We start from the raw sequence: 23958 nt of genomic DNA, 5'->3' as shown, positions 1-23958 counted from the left end.
TGCACGTCACGTGGCTCAGTCCTCTCATCACATGGGGATCTTTAGGCCACTGCTCACCCAAGCAAGCGCTGGACTCTATTCAGGTACAAGGAGATGGAGAAGGGGCAAGGTACTCATTGATCCTATGAGAAATCTGTTAGACTGGCAGGTTTTCAGTTCCAGGGCACAGCTGCCCAGACAGGCTTTCCTGAAGCGGTTCTGGAGCCATCTAGGCCTCGCCAGGAGACAGCATTCCTCTTCCTGGAACAGACCTACCAGCGCTGGGCATTCTCTCCTGGAATGTGGCTAGCGGTGGGGAGAGAGGTTCTGAACCAGGGATGCTGATCAGCCAGTGACTTTTCCTATAGCTTCAAAGTGATTTGTGCAGTATATAGATTTGGGAGGATGAGTTCCCTCATCTGCGGGACTTTGGAGCTGTCTCTTCTGGGCTACCAGGCAAGGGAGGTGTAGGCTGGTCAGATTGCATTCAGTGCGATGCTTGGAGAGGTCCTCTGAACTCTCTGGAATGGCTCCTTTTGTTTCTTCTGACTTTTATGTAAATTAGTAAGACAGATAAGCTGGCAAGAGGTTTGCTTTTCCTTGGTCACTTACCTAGAAACTTACCAGCATCAAGGGAGGAAAATATGTGATGTATACAACTTTCCTGTTGGGGTGGATCCGGGGGTCCTTTTCCTACATCTCCAGGCAGGCAGGCAGGCGACATTGCTAAGGGGAAACCGAGGGTACATTCAGGATGACATGCCATAGTCATTGGAGGGCTCACAAGGAAGCACCACCCTTACCCCTGAGGATGACAGATGGTAAAACTGCAAATATTTCCACAACTTGGAAGGAAGACAAAGTTGTGGCTAATTGAAAGTTGTGGTATACTCCAGAGCGTACTTAGGAGTTTCAAATATGCTTGAAAAATCTGTGTCAGAGAAGGAAGAGGAGGAGCCTTGCAGAACCAGCAGCGTGACATGAATGGAGTGGCCAAAAAGGAACACTCCAGAACAAAGGAGGAACCGGAGAGCCCAGGAGCCACCATGGTAGCTACGAACATTGGCTGAGCAGGGGCGGTGGGCACGCACTAAAGCTCAGAGCCCCAGTGACCAGTCGTGCTCCGGGACCAGCCTGCAAGGGGCCCCAGTCTTGAAGGAGTTTCCTGGACTCCAAAAGCCTGAAGTTCTGAGCGACCGGCCAGAACCTGAGTCCTGATGAGGCTTGAATGGGCACTGGCTTCAAGAAGATTCAGTGTTTGCTTTGCTAGAAAGATAAGAATGAGGGTGCTGCCTGCTTTGCTTGCCCAAATTCTAGCACTCCCAGGCCGACTGCATGCTTTTGCTCTGCGCCCAGACAGCCCAGAGCCACATCTGATCTACTCAGGCCCCCTCCATCTCGATGGTGGTAGTCCCAGAAGCACAGAGGCGAGGCTGGGTGGGCCAGTACGGCCATTTGCATCCTTAGTGCATATTCTTCTCTCTTTTTTAATGTTTATTTATTTTTGAGGGGGGGGGAGGAAGCGGGGAGGGGCAGAGAGAGAGAGGGAGACACAGAATCCAAAGTAGGCTCCAGGCTCTGAGCTGTCAGCACAGAGTCGGGTGCAGGGTTCGAACCCAGGAACCGCAAGATCATGACCTGAGTCGAAGTCAGACACTGAACTGACTGAGCCACCCAGGCGCCCCTCCTTTGTGCAGCTTCAAAGGGAAGGGGAAAGCCGAAACCGTGCCTAGGTTTCGGAATTTGGAATCCCTAATGTACAAAAGGCACAAAGCTTCATTGGTGCCACGCTGCCACTCCCAAAGAAGATAAAGAAATGCTCATTGGAGCCGAGAAATAAGATTTAACGCCATTGTATTTATTAGGTTCTGAAACAATACACATTCACATCCTTTTGAATACAGTACATTTGGCACAATAATGTTTACAATGAAATAACACTAATGAATGGCAAGAGATTAAAATTACATCCAGAAAGGAAAAAAATGTACAAATAAAGCATCACAATACAAAAAAAACCCCTAAAATTGAGTACATTTTATATTTAGCCAGAATTATTTTGCACATAATTTAAAAAGAGGTAATTTTTTAGCCTTCTTTTTTTTTTTTTTAAAGCAAGAATGCATTTTTTTTTCACCTTTGGAGGAAAAAAACGATGTTTCCACTTCACAAAGTCCATAATGAGAGAACACAGGAGAACAGCTATCCTTCATATATTTTTTGGCATTTTTTTTTGCACTCAAGAGCTGGATAGATTAGAAAGAAATGTAATAGTGTGTCCGCTTCCTAAGCCTTGTGAAAATTGAAATGAAACAGTGAATACGCGAGGAACACACAAGCTTTTTTCTATAGACGACATGGGATTTGAACCCGCCTGTGAGAGAACTGATCAGCTCCGGCCCCAAGCAGGAGGCATCCCAGCCAGCCCAGCTTCGGTGCTGGAAGGGGGCATCTCTGGGCCAGGCACCCCGCGAATGACTGCCTGGAGCTGCCGGGTGGAATGTATTACTTGACTCTGCAGCCACAATGCCAGTTGTCCTGTAGGAAGGGCCCGAGCCCTGCTGACATGGGAACGCCACCGGGGCCTTGAAGCAGGCCGCTCGTCTTGCAGGTAGAGCTTGCTTGGCTGTTCCAGGTTCATCGTGGTGAAGGAAGCAGAGGAGAAACAGAGCAGTAGTGATGCAGGAGTATGATGGGCAGTATTGTCACGTCTTCTTAAAAACTGAGATGATGCCACCGTGAAGATGTTTCTGTGCTTGTACTCAACTCCGGAAGATAGGCTCTCCCCCAGTACGTCAAGTTACCGAAGAGAAATTAAGTTAATCTGTTCTTCTTCACTTCACTGGTACGCCAAACACACAAACTGATAGAGTAATAGTATTTCTAAGTATCATAAGAACGGATCATAACTACACCTGAGTTTTTCAAAAATAAAAACAAAAGGAAACTGAATGTCATCCTTAGTAATAACAAAGGCTACGGCCAACCAGATGTAAATATGGACACCAACCTTCTAGGGGCTCGAGCTGGTCACCGTCCAAGCTTCGAAACCACCATCGAAAATATTCCTTTCGCTTCCCCATCCCTCTCAGGGCATAATGGAGCACAGGAGAACTGTATGTGAGATTTAATGTAGCTTACTATATGTTTACGTCTTTTGAAATAAACCAAAATGAAATAAACAATACAAAGGACTCCTCCCCATCCTCGAAAAAGAAACACACCTTATCTCTCGGTAACTTGAACCAATACGCTTACAGAGTATTGCACCTGGACATTATTATAATTATTCTTTCATAGACTAAAGTTTTATAATATGCCTGAACATGCAGCAGTTGATACCTCTAAGTTCAATGAATTAATTCCACAGGCCTTGCAGCAAACACTATATACAAAAATCTCAAATGTACAAAAGGCAAAAAGCTTCATTAGTGCCACTTTGCCACTCACACGTATCTATATTTAGGGGCAGCTGGGAAATCCGCGTGCAACAGTTGGAATGGATTCCATTCCCTGCTAAAATCAGTTCGGTAAAATAGATAATCAAATAACCTCCGGGAAACATATACACAAAGCCACAGGGAACCCTTGGAAATCAAAGAATGTAACACTGTTAGCATATCTACAGGAGGTAACATCACATCCATGAAATAGTGTCCCACACGAGTTGCCATTTGCATGTCACACAGAAACAAAACTCCGAGCACGTCTCGCCACATTGGCAGTTTGCAGATAAGTTGCTGTTCCGTCTCTGGATTCCCACCGCATAACCCACGTTTAGCCTCATTCGGCTTGCTCCGAAAGCAGAGATTTCATATTTAACTTTACATGTTTAATGTCTAAAAAACACAACACAGCAGTACTACCAATTCTTCGTAGAAGTGCGCAAAAGTAACACACCGTTGCAGGAAATAAATAGAGCGTATGCTGGGAACTCAGAACGAAACTGGAAAGAGAATTTGGGAGTGAGTTTTCCTAGAACCTCAGGGTCTTGGCCATTGCTGCGGTGGCCTCTGTGTTCAGGCAGAATTTGAAGAATGAGGAGCATTACTTGTTTTCTTCTCTCTCAATTCATCCAGCCCCCGTGTGCCACAAACCACAAAAACGTTAACAGCCTAAACCCTGGACAGTTGGTTTCTCATTGTATAATAGCCCTTTAATATCTACCTGCGTTAATATTGGAATTTATATCTTTTGGCCGATTAGAAAGCCAATTTGGTGATATATTCTTCAAATGTTAACCGAGTTCAAAATCCGATTTCTTTTTCTACAAAGAGTGATTTCTTTCACGAGACACATGCTCTCACAACTTTGGCATGCCCAAGAGCTACAACCGAAGCAAGCCAGCGTTGGCCGTTCTGCCGAACACGGGCAGCCAACCCATGCATCTCGCGGTGTGCCTCCACCACAGCGCGCCTCGAGGGCACCCACCCCCATGCCGAAGAAGCACCTGTCTCTCCTGGACAGAAGGGCGGAGGGCGGCAGGCTCTCAAAAGTGGGAGCCTCGGAACCGAGGCTCTCAGAAGTGAGAGTGATCGGGCCCCTATGTCCAATAGCATGGCCAGGCCCTTCTTGTTTGCTTTTCTTGTTGCTCTTTGAAGTAAAAGAACCGAAGCTGCCTCGCTGCCTCGCTGCCAGGAGCCCCCGAGGAGTGGAAACGGGCTTGCCAACAGACCAAACACGCAGTGTGTCCAGCCGACCGCTGACCCCATGCGATTCTGCATCACTGGTGAGACAAGAACCAAGAGTGCCTTCTGGTCCCCAGGTGGAAGAGGGAGGAGCCCGCCTGGGGTGAGGGAACACAATAAATAGAGGGTAGACGAGGGACTGGGGCTCTGGAGAACAGGAGAGGCAGTTCAGGCAGTTCAAGGCCTTCTGAGCCTCCAGAAGTAGGACTCTTCTCGGCACCCTTTCCTGCAGCGTCACCAAACTCCACCTGGAACAGCTTCTCAGGGCATCAGGTCTTCGCCAAAGTAGGAGAAGCCTTTGAATTCCTCCTGGTTGATCTGCTTCACGATTGCTTCATCCACGAGCGTGAGGACGGGCTCTTCCCGGGTAAAGTCTTGGTCAAAGTTATTGACGTCTCTTTTGGTTTTCTGTGAGAAGAAAAGAGAAAGCACTGACTCCAGGCTGACCTTCCTCCCGGGGCCCCCCCACAGGGAGTGGGCATCACACCGACCAGCCTCTCACCAAAGCAGGCCTCTAGCTACTGAGAGAAGACACGGGGCTGCTCCAATGAGGTCACGACGGATGGCCCCAGGACCAGGAGGTGGCAGAGGACTTGGAAAGGAAGAATGAGTCCAGGTGAGAGGGAAGAAGGGGTGAGAGGGTATGATGGAAAAGCAGGGAAGTGGGATTCCCACAGACTGCCGTGTGGGGGTGGAGCACGCGTGTTTGGGAGCGTGGGATGCATAGCTCTCATCCCGTACTCCCCCTGCTAATCTAACCCTCTGGCTCCATCGAGACCTCCATCCCTGTGACCCGGGGAACAAACTTGAATCTCTCTCCCATGGAGTCTCCAGTGGTCTTTCTTGTCTCTAGGTAGACCTCCATAACCTTGCCAGGTCTGCTCCATATGACCTCTTCTAAGTAGGAGGATGAGTGGAGTGGGGGCAGGGGACCGTCTTCTGGGAAGCCTGCCTTGATCCCTACCTGCCTCCACCACGAACCCTATTTTGTGCTCCTACATTCTTTCCATGATTATACTCAACATGCTGACTTGCAACGAGTTGTGGCTATTTGCCTTGACCAAGAGCTCCTTAAAGGCAGGGGCCTTGTCTTACTCAACCTTGGGTTCCCTACAATAAGCATCTACTGAATGAATGGCCATGTGGAAGAACCCGCCACTGCACTGACTCCCCAGCCCTGAAGGACCCATACCCAGTTAGAGGCTCAAGTTCCCGAAATAGGGCTTATGGTCCATGGGGGATGGAGAGCAGCAAACAAACAAATCCTGGCTTTTGGAGAAAAATCTGCAAGTGTAAATAATATTCTCTCTGCCTTTCGGGACTTCCAGTTGATCTGGGAGCCAGTACTACTGTCTAGAACACACGCTGCGATAGTTAGAAAAACTTCCATGGAGAAGTCGAGACTTGGCTGGGACCTGAAGAATGAATTGCGGTTGTGTTGGCAGAGAGGGGAAGAAGTCACCTCGGCAGGGAGAGGTGGGACAAAGATGGTGGGTGGGGAGGTGGGAACACGGAAGATTTAGAACAGGGTTCACTGAGTTGCCCGGGGTGGAGTCTAGCATGGGGATGGAGGGAGGCAGAGTGAGTCTGACTGCGGAGACCTTCAACGCCTGCCCCCCTCACCCTGCACTACATGGCACAATGCCCAGAGGATTGAAGGAGCTCCGGCAATACCCTTTCAGGTGCTGATTAACTGGTGTTACCCAGGATTAGTGACCTGGATGATGGAATAAATCTTGTGGAAAGATTAGCATTATTATTTGTAGGAGGAATATTAATTAATATAAGCTTTGTTCTGTGGAAACTAGTAACCTAAAAGATGTTAATAATATTCTATGAAAAAGGTGGTTTAGAGACAAAGCTATTTTTGCACCCTGCTCTTGGAGGTTTGCCACATACAGTGGCAAATTAAAGGCTCTGAGATGTCATAGGGTCAAGAAACCTGATTCATTTTGTTTAGAACAGCCTTCCTCAAACTTGACGTGAAACTTTCTTTTTCCTAAATAGCTTCTTTTAAAAATTTAATTATTTTGAGAGAGAGAGAGAGAGTGCACATGTGCAGGGGAAGGGCAGAAAGAGAGAGAGAGAGAGAGAGAGAGAGAGAGAGAGAGAGACAGAGAGAGAGAATCCCAAGCAGCTTCCGTGCTATCAGCACAGGGCCTGACTCGAGTCTCAATCCCATGAACCGTGAGATCATGACTGGAGCCGAAATCGAGAGTGAGATGCTCAACCGACTGAGGCCCCCCCACCCCACCTCAGGCACCCCTTTCCTGAATAGTTTAACATCCATCTCAGATGCAGAGTTCTGCAGGACACGGTTTGGGAACTGTGGTTTTATAGTTTATAAAGCACCTGCCCATTTGTTTCCTTATTTGATCCTTAGAACAGTCAGATACTATTACCCTGATTTTACAGATGGAGACACTGTGGCTCAAAGAGATTTGGTAACCAGGGTCACCCAACTAGTTAAGAGCAGAGTTGGATTCAAATCCAGATCCCTGCATGATGCTGCTTGCATAGAATGTCTAGAAAGCTGGACACTGGAGAAATGGAAAGACAATGCAAGGATCAAAGTCCACCCAGAGACATTCAGGCCAGACTGCTAGGCCTGGAGCCAGAAGGGCTTGCCAGTGGGTGAGTGTGGCCGGAGAGGCTGTGGGTCGGGGCGAGAGTGGGTAACCTGTACTGGGCGAGCTTGGCTGGGGGGAGGGGGCATGTGTTCAGACCATCCCAGGCTGAGATCACAATCAGGAGGATAGCACACAGCAGGGATGACTGGATCTTTCGGCCACATCAGTCCTGCTTCGTGTCTTTTCTCTGGGCTTGAGCTGCATAGTGGAGTGGGTCTCGGAGACCTCAGAAGGGAGGCAGAAGAGAGATACAGAAAATCCAAGGGATGGAAACAGGACCTGAAGGATGTGTGTGTTGCCCTTGAGATGAGGAACGTTGAGAAATCTGGAACTGCTCGGGCACTGGCCTTCCCTGTCTGCTTACTTGTTTATGCTTCACCTTTTCAGTCATTAGTGTCCATGGAAACTGGCTTCATTGCCTGAGGTTGGCTGAGCGTAGTGACAGAGCTAGATTCCACAGGACGTCTGAATTTCATCACTCACTGACTGTGTACCAGGCAACCAGGTTCGGTCAGCACAGCAAGGGATGTCCTTCCCAGAGGACCTCTAGCTCCACATCATGCTATTTTGGGGCACCACCAAGTCAGCTCTGGGCTCTCCAGGGGTCACAGAATCATGGGTGGCATTTCAGTGACGGTGCCATTCTTTAAGAACTCTAGAGAAAGACATACTGCCTTGTTCGCCCCCTTATCCAAACTGGCCCAGGCCCTGGTTTCCTTGGAAACATTTTGAATGCATATCAGTTACTCATTTCCAATTCAAGAAGCCAAGATCCCCACTATGTGCAATTCCTGACCATTAACCTTAGAGACTTGAGAAGTTTTCCAAAGCAAATATCTCTGGGAAATACCACTCCCTATTAACAGCATGTAGACAGCATAGCATCCTCAATGTGGAGGGGATTGGGCATTATATCCTTTATCCACTGATTTTATTCTTTGAAAAGCTGGGGCCTCCCTGTGAGTGAGCATAAGACTCAACTCCAAGGTTCAGATGGACAACCCCCCAGAGACGTTCCCCGTTGACTTAGATCCTTAGTCTTCCCATATGCCTCCCCTAGAGTCTAAATGTTAGACTCTTAGCCCACAGTGTGGAGCCCGAGAGGTGACCCTGGGACCTCTTCAGTCTTTATCTCCTTCATGAAGCCCATCCTACGTGCTTGCCCCACACTTAGCGGGGTGACACGGAGGAGGACAGAGAGCACTAGCTGACCTCTTATCTTGGTACTGCCCCTTCCTGGCTATATGACACTGTGAGGTCACTCTCTGAGATTTAGTTTTTTCATCTGTAAAATGGGGGTAGTGACAGGCACTCTACAGATTGCCTTGAGGACTCAGTGAGACATCAGATGTTAGGTGCCTCAGTGCAGACTCCAACATGTAATGGGCACCCAATAAATGCACCTCCAAGTCTTAGCACCTGTGTGCCATGGGCACACATCATAGACAGCTTGGTTGCTACCCAACACAGTCTGTGTGGCCTGCCCATTGATGCCATGAGCTTCTCGAAGGAGGGACTGAGTCTTACATTTATCTGTATGCCTCCAAATGCTGAATGAGTGCAGAGCTAGGGTCTACCTGAACATCCCAGTGCTTTGTCCAGAGATTGAGATTCTTCCAATGGCACCTGACTGCCCTTGGGAAAAGTCCCAGGGTCTTACAGTCCTCTACTTCTAAGGCCCTTCAGGGTCTTATCCCTGCATAGCTCCCCACTGCTTCTGGGCCCTTCTGGACCATGAGGTTCTCTGGACTCACTGGCTTCCCCTGACTCCAGGCCTGTGCCTGGAACCCCCTCTCCCACCCCCGCTTCTGTCCCATGTCCTCATCACCCAGCTGAATTGCTCACCCTTCCCAACCAGGCTTAGATGGCCTTCCTTCAAGCAGCCTTCCTGTCCTTCCACCCCTCTTATGGGTGCTCCATCATCTCTCTCTCTTTTTTTTTTTTTATGAAAGAGAGAGCAAGAGAGTGAGCGAGTGCACTAAAGCAGGAAAGAAGGGCAGAGGGAGAGATAGAATCCTAAGCAGGCTCCACGCTCAGCACGGAGCCCGACACAGGTCTGAATCCTACGACACTGGGATCACGACCTGAGTAGAAACCAAGGGTCAGATGCTCAACCGACTGCGCCACCCAGGAGCCCTCTCCTGCCTTATCACAGCCCTGATCACACGCATCCTCCTCCTTTCCACTAATCTGTGAGTTTGTTGGGGATGGGGACTGGGTTGAACTCACATCCCATCCCCATTCTAGTGCACTGCCTGGCACACAGTGAGTGCTCAATAAATAGCTGCTGAGAAGTGAGTGAATGCACTGCTCTTGCTTCTACTGTATCCAGAGCCAGGTAAGTGCTCTGGCTTCAGGACCACTGGCAGCTGTTCTACCAGATGGGCTTTTCACGTTGGGGGAGCCCAGGTGACGTGGCGAGATGGCTGAGGTCTGATCTGTGAGGGGCCTAGCGTGGGGCAGCCCAGAGAAACAGGCAGACTTAGGCCTACTTCATGGGGTTTCCTCTCTGAGCAGCAGTCAGCTTGGGGCACTGGGGTTCCCTGATTGCTGGCAGGAGACCAACACAAACAGGTTCAACCAGGGCTTGGGAAAATTCCATCAAAGACAGATGGGCTAAGGGGACTTTATGACACTAACCCTTGTGGCTGATGTTAGAGGAAAATGACACTCCCCTTCCCTCTGGCATCCCTTCCGAGAGAGATAAGGTCTGGGATTTGAGAGGTCCGGGGCTGACTCTGGGGCAAGGGCCTACCTTTGGTATCTCCAACGGGAGAGTGAGGTAGGTTATGGAAACAGTTACAGGTCCCTCCAGATCCTTTTGAGAAACTGCAACTGAGAAGCAGAGCCACTGGGCCTGCCTTATAAATCACCGGAGGCGGCCGAGGGCTTGGGGGATCAGCCGGCTGTGGTAGTGCTTGGATCGCAGCACGGACATGGGCAGGCGGCCTGAATGCCTGCTTCCTGTCTGGCTGGCGCAATTCTTTCTCTCACTGTACTGAAGTCATAAACACCAGCTTTCAGAAGAGCCAGCGATTTCTGCTTCTGTCTTCATCTGATTACGAGATCAACAGATGACTTTGTTCTGAAGCACCGAGAAAACTCCCTAATCTCACCAGCTGGGGCATGGGGCTGGCTTTCATGTGGCTACCTCCCTGGTCCCTGCCCACACCTCTTTACCTCTTCCGGGCATGACGAGAGCACAGGTTGTGGTCACTCTGATCCACGCACACAATCAGAATGGGGGAGGGGGGAACATGCTGTCTCCACACAGTCTCCAAAATGCCAGCTTTTTTTGGTCTTGGGCCCACATCAGGTTCCGACTCCCTCTTCGGAGTTCCCTGACAGCCACCTTACCCAATCTCACCCTCCTCCCAGCTCCCACAGCACTTTCTGGATCATGCATTTGGCCCCTTCTAAAATGCTATGTGTGTCACAGCCTCCTCTCAGATACCTTAAGACACCTAGGACACAGCAGATGATGTGCAAATATTCATTTGCTTGAAATAATTTCATTCACCAGAGCAGTCAAACCCCAAATTCCTCCTAGCTTTGAAATGTCAAAATTCTCGCCTAAGCTCCACTTGGCTCTTTTACATACTTGAAAACAAAAAGCAAGACTTTAAATAATTAGAATGCTTGCTCTCTATTAAACAAAACTTTGTAGACACATGTCTATTCATTATACCCCTACATTGTAAATAACAGCGTATACGTGTGTATGTTAATGCACCCATGCTTACATGTGAAGTTAAATGAAACAAAGGATGTAAAACTGCATAATGCCTTGCCTGGCAAAAATGAGGGCTGGAACAGAATTTCAAGTTAACTATCATTTACCTAGAAATTGCTCCAAACATAATCTTCCATTCCTTTCTTCCCCTCTTGATCTTGTTAACCGAGAATTGGTCACACTTCGGGATTTTCTTTATAGAAATCAGAGCAGGATGTACGGGCCTCCCTGGCACTCGGCCGCCCATGGAGCTTTTATGGCACCTATCCTGCCCTGAGCCCTCAGTGGCTCCCTCCTTTTTAAAATCCACCTCCTTCTTAGCATGTAGTGGCTACAGCTGACCTTTCCACTCCTGACTCTGGTCTGAGCAATGCCAAGTGCTGTGGCATGACCTTCTACTTGGTAGGAACCCTCAAGTTAATCCGATGCCTAGTTCCATTTCTCAGGGAGCTGTGATAAATCAATGATGCTCTTCGTGTTACCTATCCAGTGTGCCCCTATTATGGGTTGAACTGCATCTCCCAAAAAAGAGATGTTGAATTCCTAAGCTCTGGTATCTCAGAATGTGACCTTATTTGGACATAAGGTCCATGCAGATGTCATCAAATTGAGATGCAGTCATGAGGGTGGGCCCTCACCCAGTGTAACTGGGGTCCTTACAAGAAAGGGAAGTTTGAACAGTGACAGACCTGCACAGAGGGAAGCCCACGTGCAGAGACATGGAGAATGTCACCTGAAGAACGGAGCTGTTGCCACAAGCCAAGGAATGTCTGGGGCCACCTGAAGCTGACAGAGGCAAGGGAGGACTCTCCCCACCACCTCTAGGCTGTGGGGGCGCCAAGGCCCTGCTGGCAGCTTGATTAAAGACTTCTCCTCCCCAGAACTGTGAGATGATAGGTTTCTGTTGTTCTAAGGCACCCCGTTTACGACACTTTGTTTGGGCAGCCCTAGGCAACTGATACAAATGTCAATCTTCTGCAATAGATCGTTTTGAATCCAGATGTAATCCTTTGCATTTGACTTTGATTTCTTCTTACTTTGGTGCTTATTTCCGGCTTGTTGAGATAGTCATAAATAATGATTTTGTAACTTACTTCTCTGATCTCAGTCTGTTACCAACAAAGTAGGGACAATAAATATGCCTAGCTTGCCGAGGGCTCTATGAGAGCATATAAGCAAAGCTCATGTAAACGTGAAAATACTATGGGAACATAATGTTAATTCTATCATCCATCTTGTCTGCTATATCCTTCGACTCTGTGTCATCCTAAAATATGACTGGCATGCCTCCCATTACTCCAGTAAGACATGTATAAAAATACCATGTAAGGCAGGCTCAGGCTTGGACCCTTCTGGCCTGCCCTCTACAAACAGCCCTCTTGCAAAGCCAACATCCAGGCACCCCAGCAGACTTTGGGGGCATTATGGTTAAATCCACTGTGAATTGACCAGCCAAGGTCACTTTTTAAAAAATGTTTATTTATTTTTGAGAGAGAGCACAGGTGGGAAAGGGGCAGAGAGAGGGGGACAGAAAATCCGAAGTAGGCTCCTCACTGACAGCAGCAATCCTGATGTGGGGCTCTAACTCCTGAACTGCGAGATCATGACCTGAGCCAAAGTCAGGTGCTCAACTGAGCCACCCAGGCATGGTCACATTTCCCATCTTGTTCAGGAGGACGATATCAAAGACTTTCAATTGCTTTGCTGGAATAAAGACACCTAACGCTGTTGCATTTCTCTGGTCTATTGGTCTAGAAATGAAGTTAATTGGCTCCAAGTGATTACCATTTTCCCCCAGTGTTCACAAAATATCTTTTCATAAAAACTTCTAGAAATTGCTTTAACGGCACCTACCTCCAAGTATCCCAAATCTACATTTTCCCTATTTTTGAATATGGGGAGACTGTCTGCCCATCTCCCATTGCTTGGTGTCACTGCTGGATTCTGGAAATCCAAATTACCAAGTAGTGGGCACAGCAGATTTTTTAGTAACCTGACATGTAGTTCCCCTGGGCCTAGGCCAGTGACTGCACACTGGACTGCCAGGAACTTTACATAACAGTGATGCTGGCCCCACATCAGAGATTCAGTGTCACTGCTCAGGGATCCGGCCCAGGGAATGGCCTGTCCTAGCTCCCCAGGTGAGCTTTATCAAGTGCAACTGATTTGCATTTGACTTTGATTTCTTCTTATTTTGGTACTTATTTCCGGCTTGTAATGACTTATTTCTCCCTTGGAAATCAGTTCATCTTTACTGGGTTTTGCCCTAATCTTTGTACTTCTAAGAGACTTCTCTTTGGGGAAAAGTTAGAGACAAGGTAACAGCCTTGCTTTTTGTCACTGGTAACAAAGCAGTTCTCCATCCTGCTTGTGCATCAGAAACAAAGGGAACCTGGGCAAGGAGCCCTGGTGCACTGCTGGTGGGAACCCAAACTGGCCGTGGCTGCTCTCGAAAACAATGTGGAGCGTCCTCAAAAAGGTAAGAATAGAACTACCCTGTGATGCAGTAATCACTGCTGGGTATTTACCCAAAGAAAACACTAGTTCAAAGGGATACATGCACCTCTAAGTTTACAGCAGTGTTATTTACAAGAGCCAACATATGGATGCAGCCCAAGTGTCCACTGACTGATGAATGAAGAGGTCATACACACACACACACACACACACACACACACACACACACACACGCATACTGAAACATTACTCAGCCACAAAAAGAATGCAATCTTGCCATTTGCAATGACGTGGATGGAACTAGAGAGTATAATGCAAGTGAAATAAGTCAGTCAGAGAATGACAAATACCATATGTGGAATTTAAGAAACAAAACAAGGGGAAGAAAAAGAAAAAAGGGAGGCAAACCAAGAAACAGACTCTCAACTCTAGAGAGCAAACTGATGGTTACCAGGGGGGAGATAAGTGAGGGTGAAGGAGGGCACGTGTCATGATGAGCCCCAGGGGGAGTAAAATAAAAACTTAAAAAAAACAACAAGAAATCCAACAGTGCGCCCACATGGACACCTGGGCCTTGCCCCACACCTCACTAATTGGACCATCCAGGGGTGCGGCCCAGACCTGTGTATGTGTTAAAGCTTCCCAAGTGATCCCGACAGGCAGCCTGACTGGGTCCCTCTGTGTAAAGGAGCAGTGGGTCCCTTTCTTCCTTCTTTTCCTTGGCAGTTTCAAAAGGCCTTTTTGTGGCTTAAAAGCCTATGTAGGGCTGTAGTTGCTGTGGATTTGGCTTCCTCTCAAGTTCACACTGTATATTGGCATTCCTTCTCAATTTCATGCCCTCCTTTCCTTATTTGATATTAGCCTTTATAAACTGGGACATCCAAGAGCTCACTGGGAAGCATACTGGTGTCTCCAGGTGCTGCCTCTGAGAGGCAGTGCAGCTCAGTAGGTTAGCACGAGAGCTCTGTGGCCAGACTGCCTGGATTTCACTTCTGCATCTCTCCAGCTTTGCGGCTTTGGGCAAATCACGTGGTCTTCTCTGGGCCTTACTTTCATCATCTGTGAAATGGGGATGCTGGTAGCCCTCCCTGTATGTTCGTTATAAGGAGTAAGTGAAATAATACATTTAAGTGGTGAGAACAGCACATGGCAGAGAAGAAATGTAAATTATTAGCATTGCTTCTTCATCATTATTTATCACAACTGTATGGTTAGAACAAACAGCACTGTCTTTGGGATGATCCTTGAGAGCGATTTCTACTTGATCTTGGTTCACAGAACAGTCGCTATTTCACCTGGACACCCTGGGTACTTTCTCGTCCCCCCCCCCCCCCACTCTGCTCTACAATTAACAGTCTGCTCTCAAAAGCTAAGAGCCACATGTGTGACACTCCCACAAAGAACATTCCTGATTTTTTTTTTGTCTTCCTGCCTTTGTTTTTCTTTCCTCATTTTCACTGACATTATATTTAGAGTATGTCCTTTATATATCCTGGTGGGCCATCTTTAAAATTTCAAGAATAAAGCAAGATAAGAAAAACAAGAAGAAGAAAGAAGACAAATTTTACTTTTGGCGCTGCTGGCTGTGATGTCATCTCTCCTCTGTAACGAGCAGGGTGTGAGTGTGTGTGGGGGGAGCCTGGGGAACTTGGAGCCGTTAGAGACTGGGGCACGGTGGACACCACACGGTGATGACCCCTGTAGGAACAAGACCCGGGGCTTCCAGGGCTTCTGAACGTCAAGAAATGCTCCAGTTACATTTTCACATTAGAGGTCCTAATTTTTATTTTATTTAAAAAAAATTTTTTTTAACATTTATTCATTTTTGAGAGACAGAGCGCAAGTGGGGGTGGGGCAGAGAGAGAGGGAGACACAGAATCCGAAGCAGGCTCCAGGCTCTGAGCTGTCAGCACGGAGCCTGAGGTGGGGCTCGAACTCACAAACCGTGAGATCATGACCTGAGCTGAAGTCGATGCTTAACAAACTGAGCCACCCAGGTGCCCCAAAACCCACAGAACTTTAAAAGGAGAGCCCAAGACACCACTCCCTGGAGTCCCCTGCTTAACATGGTCAAGTGGGGAGCTCATCAAGGTGAGTTTATTTTAAGCTTATTTATTTTAAGTTTATTTTAAGTTTATTTGAGAGCGAGAGCAGAGGAGGGACAGAGAGAGAGAGGAAGAGAGTGAATCCCAAGCAGGCTCTGCACCGTCAGCACAGAGCCTGACACGGGCTCAAACCCACGAACCATGAGATCATGACCTGAGCCAAAACCAAGAGTCAGACACTTAAACAACTGAGTCTCCCGGGGCACCGCATACAGCTCAATTATTTTAAGTAAAGTATTTCAAGCAAGCCTCTTAACCTGGATTCTCACTCTTAAAGCAGGGGTGGCAAATTTTCTCCAAAGGGCCATACAGTACATCTTTAAGTTTTGTGGGCCACAGGATCTCTGTTACAATCACTCCACTCTGCTGTCGTGGCTCAAAGGCAGCCGCAGACAGTTGCACAAGTGTGGCTTTACATATGGACGCAGAACTTTACATATGGATACTGACATTCGAACTTCATATAATGCTCATGTGTCATGAAAGATTCTTCTTCAACCATTTAAGAAAAATGTGAAAACCATTCCTAGATTGAGGGCTGAACAAAAAGAGGCAGTGGGCTGGATTCAGCCTGTGGGCCAATTTGCAAAGCCTTGTGCTAGGGAATGGACTGCAGGGCTTCGTGAGCCTCGTACGGTACAGCATGTTGTGCATGTGGAAACATCTCACTGCAGCAGATTTTTGAAGGGGTGGTGATTTGATTGCTAAGAACCACAGATTTGAAAGTTTCCCTTTGAATAAAGCCTGAATCTGTCCAACGTATGATAACTCTGAGGAATCCACATAGAGAAGAAAGATTCTCAGGACATGAATTGTCCCCTTGGACCATGGCGAGGGGGTCCCCCGCACGGGGCGTTCCCTCTGGTGTATTCAGTGCTCTGCCGGAAGGCTGAAGTGACTCTATGAAAATGATTGGGAAAAGTCCCCCGGACACAGACTGTGTATCTGAGGCTCTTTCCAGAAGGTTCTTTTTTTTTTTTTTTTTTTAATTTTTTTTTCAATGTTTATTTATTTTTGGGACAGAGAGAGACAGAGCATGAACGGGGGAGGGGCAGAGAGAGAGGGAGACACAGAATCGGAAACAGGCTCCAGGCTCTGAGCCATCAGCCCAGAACCTGACGCGGGGCTCGAACTCACGGACCGCGAGATCGTGACCTGGCTGAAGTCTGACGCTTAACCGACTGCGCCACCCAGGCGCCCCCAGAAGGTTCTTTTAAGGCCAGGTGAAGTCATTTGTATCAGAGTCTTAACTCCACAGACAGCATTTCTTCATTCCTTCTGGGGAAGGAGGCATTTCTGTGTGGCTCTGAAGGGTGGTACTTCTACCTGCTCGAACCCTTCGGGCCTTCCAAAGTCCACCCACACGCACACCTTTGGCTGTGACAATTTGATTCTAAAATTTGGTGACAAATGCATAATGCATACATTTCAGCCAAGAGTCATTTTGAGCCACGTGGGTAGGGAGAAGTCCTCATTGTCTGTACGGTGCACACGGGTGCTTGATGACATTCAGTCTGGAGTTTATAACCAGCCTGGAGGTGCCTCTAAGTGGCCTGTGAATCTTGGCTTCCTGGTGAGGCAGGCATCTCACCAGCGCTGCCTGGCTCAGAGCTGGGGCCTTGCCAGCTCCTGGTTAATTAAATGGACCCTGCTGCATCCCCAGAGGATGGCAAAGTGCAACGGCTTTGTTCAAAAGGTGAGCCTGCCCTCTGAGACCAGCAATGAGAATAAGGGAGAGTCCACCGCCCTCTCAAAATGCTGTAAAGGAGTTCTGAAACCATTCCTGAGGCCACAAGGCTTCCATTCTGCCACTAAAGACAGGGTCTGGCACTACCATGTGGGGAAGGAAATGCCCCTTGTATCAGTTCCCTTTCCTGGGAACCATTCCCAGCCTAGGCTGGTCCCCCCCATACCCCTCGGTTGTCCCGTGCCTCTCTGTCCTGGTACTCCTCCTAACTAGCGCTAAATAATGACGCACCGGACATCTCTCTTTTATTCCTAGCGTCGTCGTACAGAGCCTGGCACACTTGTTTCCGCACATGAAAACGTCACTAAAGCCCACGGATGGAGGGTTTTTCAGGTGCCGGGCTCTGCGCTAATTGTTTCCCCTGCCTTATTCACTCTTGCTCACCCCTACCCCAGGGGTAGCGAGCACCGCCACAGACCCCACTGGAGAGACTGGGAAACAGTTTGCCCAAGGTGCAGCCGGGACTGAATTCAGGTGTCCTAACACCAAGGCCCATGCTCCTGACATGTGCCGTCCTGCCTCCCTCCGAGAGGCATCGATGCGTTCATGTGCGCGATGGGCTGCTGCACGGAGCCCAGCACAGGCATGCTGTTCAGAGCTTTCCACCAATAGCCTTGTTATTTGCATTACAAACGCACACCTGCAATCTTCCCTGTGCGTGAAGCCACCGTCCCCACTACAGCTCATGGGGTCATTTCTTAGACATGAGGAGCGAAGAGAAGCCTAGCCCTTCAGAACTTTTTAGTATGACCAACAGTAAGAAAGACATTTTGTCTATAACCTAGTGCACATCACCTCATCCCATCAGCCCAAGAAATGATTCAGCAAGCCATAGTTTACCTAGATTGCATTCCGTGATATAGTCTGATATTCTACTTATTCTTTAAAAACTTTTTTTAATGTTCATTTATTTTTGAGAGAGACAGAGCGTGAGAGGGGGAGGGGCAGAGAGAGAGAGGGAGACACAGAATCTGAAGCAGGCTCCAGGCTCCAAGCTGTCGGCACAGAGTCTGATGCGAGGCTCAAACCCACGGACCGCGAGATCATGCCTGAGCCGAAGTCAGACGCTTAACCGACTGAGCCACCCAGGCGTCCCATGATATCCTACTTATTCTATTCTGTTTGATTCTACTTGACCTGACCCTACTCTACCCTATCTTAGTCTTTATTACACTTTTTTCTTCACCTGACTCCTTAAATTGACTTCACACCCTACTGCTGCGGAGACCCTGAAGTAGGGCAAAGGGGCACTCAGTCGGGGTGTCTGGAACTGACAACGTGCGGAAAACCCGGGTGGATAGCCAGCCATAAAAAGGCTCAGGAGGAGACAGCGCCCAACGTGCTGTGGCCCGCCCGAGGCCTGAGCGCCCGAGCTGGGCTCTGCAGGGGGCTGGCCCCACACAGCGGGACGTGCCGCGGCAGGACCTGTGCCCGGTGATGCATCAGGAGCCCGTGTTCTCCAGCTGAAAGTGGGGGGGCCCACAGCGGCAAACCTGGCCCCATTCTGCTTCTAATCGTGCAGCCCTTTTTCATGTAGCATCTACTTTTCAAAGCAGTGTCATGGTTGACGCCTGTTGGGTTGACATCTATCTAATTCCAGGGACGTTTTGGTGCCCAAAGAAACTTTTCAATCTGGTCCTGGCAAAAGCCCTGTTCCTCCACTCACCAATACCACCCCCCTTATTTATGAAAATGTTCTAGATAGAAATCAGTTCTCTTGGCCCGGAATGTATTGTTGCTCTGCCTGCTGGCTTTGAAACGGGAACTATAAACACCCGAATATATGCCTCTCAAGTCAAGATGAGGTCACCCACCTCTCCTACCATTCAACACTTTCAGGTTTCCCAATGCAGGATCTTATCACCCTAAATTCTGAGGCATAAACTGGAACCGATCTTGGGCCATAAAAGGTGACAAGAGAATTTAGAGCTGGAGCTAAGAGAGAAGTATTCTCTGGAAAAACACTGGCGATCTATAGAACTTATTCATTCATTCACAGTATATGTTACAACACCTACTACGTGCCGGGAGTTGCTGAGGACGCTGCTGTGCACAAAACAGATAAAAATCCCTCCCCTGACAAATTAACCAGAGCAGGCTAGTTGTTGGTGTTGGGTGATGGGCACATGGGGATTCTCTCTACTTCTGTACACGTTTGACGTTTTCCATGGTAAAAAATTAAAAATATAATTCCTAAATCTCACACACATGGATGCTGAGTGAAAGAAGCCAGACACAAAATCACAAAACAGCACACACTACACGGCTCCATATATATGTGTGCGTACACACACACACACACACACACACACACACACACACACACACGAAACTCTAGAAGACAGATCTACTCTCCAGTGACAGAAAGCAGATCAGCGACTGCCTTGGGGCACAGGGCACCTGGGAACAGTTTGGGGTAGAGATCTTCTTTCACTGTGCTGGCGTAACATGGGTGCATCCATTTGTTAAAATGCGTCAAAATGCACATTTTAAATGGGTTAAATTTTATTCTATGTAAATTTTATTATAATAAAACTGATTTCCAAAAACCTCCAATCCCTGCCCTCATAGGCTGTAAGACTTTTTAGGGATTATGTAAGTCCCTCATTTTATAGGAAGGGAGCAGAGAAATTCAGTGATTTGCTCCGAGTCTCAAAGATATAAAAAACAGAGGGACCAGCACCCAGCTCTGTCCAGTGTTTTCCTCTTAGCTCGTTGCCTCTGATACAAAGTGGGGGCTAAATTCTGGAATCTCATGTTTTGGGGTGACTATATTCTGAAACTTTTGGTGGATCACCCACATCCCAGGTGCCTGGGTACCTGCAGCCTGAATCTGCCATGCCTCCCCCAGGAAGACCACCTGTGGTTTCCAAATACTAGCTAAGATGCGGGAGGGGTGGGGAGGGAGTCTGGCTGAGGCCCCAAGTCAAGGTCTGCTTTATTTCCTGAGTCATCGCAGTTGGTAAGCCCCTCTGTGGGCTTATCTACCCATCTCCCTACTCAAGGCGAGTATCATATCTCACTGTCCCTGCCATTCTTGACCTTCTTCCACACCTAGCGGGGCTCACACACCTGACATTCAAGCTCTGTGCACCGATAAAACCCCTTTGGGGTGGAGCAGGTCCCAGAAAGAAGAGGCCAGAATAACGTGGGGGTCTGAGTCCCGCAGGCCGGGATCACCTTGCTCTGAGAGCGAGGCCGATGTGGAACTGTAATGATGTGCCACAGACCTAATGTGTGTTTGTCAAATCCCAGAATTCCAGAAGAATGTCTGAGTGTCGAGTTTAAGCTAAATCCAATTCTGTTACCATCCAGTAACCTGGCATAAACAGTGGGGAGTAAACAGGGCACTAATGCCCCCGTCCCCCAATGCAAGCTGGGTTTCCAAGAGCTTCTTTCCTCCCTGATAGCCAGCTGTGCCCCCTTGGAGGCTGGCGTGGGTGGGGAACACCCCCAACCCCTTGGTGCACAGTCTCCCTTGGTGTCTGCACCCCTCAGAGAGCAAATGCTGGCTGGAGGCCTGGAGGCCTAAGCCCCCCACCTGGGGAAGGTTTGAGCTTCTATCTGCTTCTACTTCGATGCACATTATCCAGCCTGGGACCACTGCCCCTCTTTCCCTGGCTGCCAGACCACCACCCCGGGCGGGACCTTCTATGAGACTGCAAGTGGCCAGTGGCTCCTGTGGCCCACAGAGGCCCTGCCAGCTGGCCTGTCCAGGGAGGCTTTCCTCTTCACATCACCTTTCCTCCCTGCCCCCTAACCTTAAGAGGCAAACCCCAAGACCCCTGCCCTGAGTCAAGGCTTGCATTTTGTACTGTGCCTGGTATTCCCCAAGCACTTTATGTTTGAGGCTCCTCCTGCCACTGGAACCCCTCAGGATGGTAGCATTCAGGTGATTCTTCTTCTTTCTTTTTTTTTTTAAATTTTGTTTAATGTTTATTTTTGAGAGATAGAAAGACACAGAGCATGATTGGGGGGTGGGGTGCAGAGAGAGAGGGAGACACGGAATCCGAAGCAGGCTCCAGGCTCCAAGCTGCCAGCACAGAGCCTGATGTGGGGCTTGAACCCACGAACTGTGAGATCATGACCTGAGCTGAAGTCTGACACTTAACCAACTGAGCCACCCAGGCGCCTCTATAGGTGATTCTTCTTACGTCAACCAGCCTTCTCCCCTACAGCTTCACAGAGGGTACAAAGTACATGCTCACTAAATTCCCGCTGAAAAGACCTGACGTGAATCCTGCCTTGCCCTCCCCTGCTGCCATGCCTCTTCCCGGTAGCTCTCTGTCCCTAATCCTTTTTGGCTTTCTCTGCCCAGATCCAGCTCCTCCGGAGAACCTTCCTTCCTTCAGTCACACACAGCCCAGTAGGTCCCACGCTCCCCGGCAGGCTGTGTGTGTTACCTCAGGTGCTAGTGGGGTGGGGAGGAGATTAAATTCAATATACACTAGTTCGATGAACCCATGAAGGCAAATCTCAACTGAACAGCTATGAAGTTATAAACGAAAACTTCGGAGCTTACAGAAATGCCCAGCCCAGCCCAGGGCTCAAATTCCTCCCCTAGGGTAGTGGGTGGGAGCACCAAAGTGATGTGCAGGTTGGGCTATAGGAACGCTCCTGCAGGCAGAATTCCCAGACAGAGAAATCCCTTGTGCAGAGTCAAAGATGCCCCACTGAGGCTGTTTAGCTTAGAAACACTTGGGAACCCTCCGCGCTCCTACGGCCACGGTCATGGGGTCTCATCAGACTGCCAGCACTTTAGGGCTGGGCTGCACGGCTGTGCTCGGCAAACAAGACCAGTGAGGACAGGGGCAGGGGAAGTAAAGGTGGTGGCAAGGTCACACCATAAAAGGGGGACAGACCCTGCGGGGAAACTTGGGGTTCCTCAAGGGGCATTAGGGCCGGGGTGAGTCTCTGTCTTGCCGTATCTCCTGTCTCCCTGTGCTCTCCCATCCCAGACCAGGGGCAGGGCCGGAATGAAACTCCAGAAGGCTCTCTGCGGGGACTGGATGGTGCTCTTTGCTAGTCCTCTGCCTTGCAATGGCAGCTTCCCCGACCACATGGTGTCATCCCTCATGTGAACCCCTGGCCTCTCCGGGAACTGCGCCCTCTCTAGCCCCCTTGGCTTAGACCCCCGGGGTCTCCAGTACTGTCAGCTTTAGCTCTGTCCCAGCACCCGCGGTATCCCAAGGAATGTGCTAATCACTTCACTTGATTTGCTTTTCACTCCTCACAGACATTCGACGTGGTACATACTAGTATCCCTGTTCTACGGATCGGCTCACTGAGGCTCAGAGAGGTGAGACGACTCTCCCCAGATCCTGCAGCCCTAGTTGGAACCTGGCCGCCTCTGATTCCACAGCCTAGCCTCCATACACCGCACTGCCTCCTTAGCTCTTGATTCCCGACGCGAGCGGGAGAAAGAGGGGCTTTGACAGGCTGGGTGGGGACGGTGACTGGAGAGAAGAACTAAAATTCATAGGGAATCTGCAGGTTTATCTAATCCTGTTCATAATTTTATGAGTGGATATTTTTATCCCTATTTTACAGATAAGGAGCTCAGGCCCAAGGAGGCCAGGGGTCTGCAGATGAAGTGAACTCCCGGGCTTACACGGCTAACCCACGACAGCAATTTTGTTCCCACCCAAGTCTCTCTGCGGTCAAAGCCGGTACCGGTCCACTGTGCCATGTCACTACCTGGGCCAACTGCCAGAAACAGCTTCCTGGACATTTCCCATGATGCCCTCTAGGCCCGGACTGGTGTCCTGGCTCTTTGCAGGACCTTGCAGCCTCTTGGAGACGAAGGGCTCCCACTCTGGCCTGGACACAGTCCGGGGGGATGTCCTCACTGATGTCTCTAGGCACTGGCCGGGTCCCGTCCCTGCTCTGCTAGGTGGAGGAGGAGGACAGCCTTTGCCGGTCACCTGGGACTCTGTCTTCATGGGGCCCACTAACAGGTGGTCTCCTGGGTGGGTTGACGAGCTTCAGGGGAAAGGGTTGCCTTTGCCTGCTCAGCAGGGCTTCTCCTCAGGCTGCTGCATTGGTGAGGTTGTGAGGGTCTCAAACCCACTTCCCGGTTTTCTCTCAGCACAGCCCGGTCATGCAGGAGCATGCAGGAAAGGCCTCCCTCGAGGGTCCCGCCATGCAGTGTGGACGACTGGATGGAAACAGATCATGGGGTTGGAAGGGCCTCCATGTCACCGGGCCTGAGAGGGCTCACCTACCTGGACAGACTCCCCATTCAGGAGGCCTTACCTTAAAGAGGGACATTCACACTGAAGCAAACTTGAAAAGAGAGAACACGTACACAAAGAGAAGTTTACTTGGCCGGCATTTCCCTCATTGCCCTTGGCTTTCACTGAGGATAGCTAGGTTTCTGGGGAGGCAGATCTCTCCCCCCTCCACTGGCTTCCCCCAATTCCAGCGCTGGAGCCCTGGGAGCCATAATCTCGGAGCTTTTTGGGTGCAAGAGGAGTGCCCAGGGAAGAAGCCTGGAGCGAGAAAATACCTCCAAGATCCGCACGGTCACGTGATACCATTCAAACACAACGAACCCATCACTCTGCCCTCTGTGGTCCCCAAAGAAGGTGAGCTCACCAGTAACACAAAAGCAAAATGT

The 23958-nt window shown here is 49.3% G+C and overlaps 1 protein-coding gene across 5 annotated transcripts in view; it reads right to left on the bottom strand.

The window, feature by feature from the left end:
* Window positions 1-1816: 1816 nt before the first annotated feature.
* PRKCE (protein kinase C epsilon) overlaps window positions 1817-23958 on the bottom strand; it is a 502312-nt gene continuing 480170 nt past the window's right edge. For 4 of the 5 annotated variants that reach the window (XM_011281033.3, XM_045055096.1, XM_045055097.1 and 1 more), the window contains one exon: window positions 1817-5075. In XM_011281033.3, the coding sequence (XP_011279335.1) occupies window positions 4929-5075 (147 nt within the window). In that variant the 3' untranslated portion in view covers window positions 1817-4928. Of the gene's footprint in view, window positions 5076-23594; window positions 23625-23958 lie in introns of those variants that run through there. The other variant, XM_019827139.3, reaches the window with a different exon arrangement.

Source organism: Felis catus, chromosome A3 (assembly GCF_018350175.1).
Source record: "Felis catus isolate Fca126 chromosome A3, F.catus_Fca126_mat1.0, whole genome shotgun sequence".
Classification (NCBI taxonomy): Eukaryota; Metazoa; Chordata; class Mammalia; order Carnivora; family Felidae; genus Felis; species Felis catus.
Note: the sequence above shows the minus strand (reverse complement) of the source record. Positions and strands in the feature narration are given on the sequence as shown.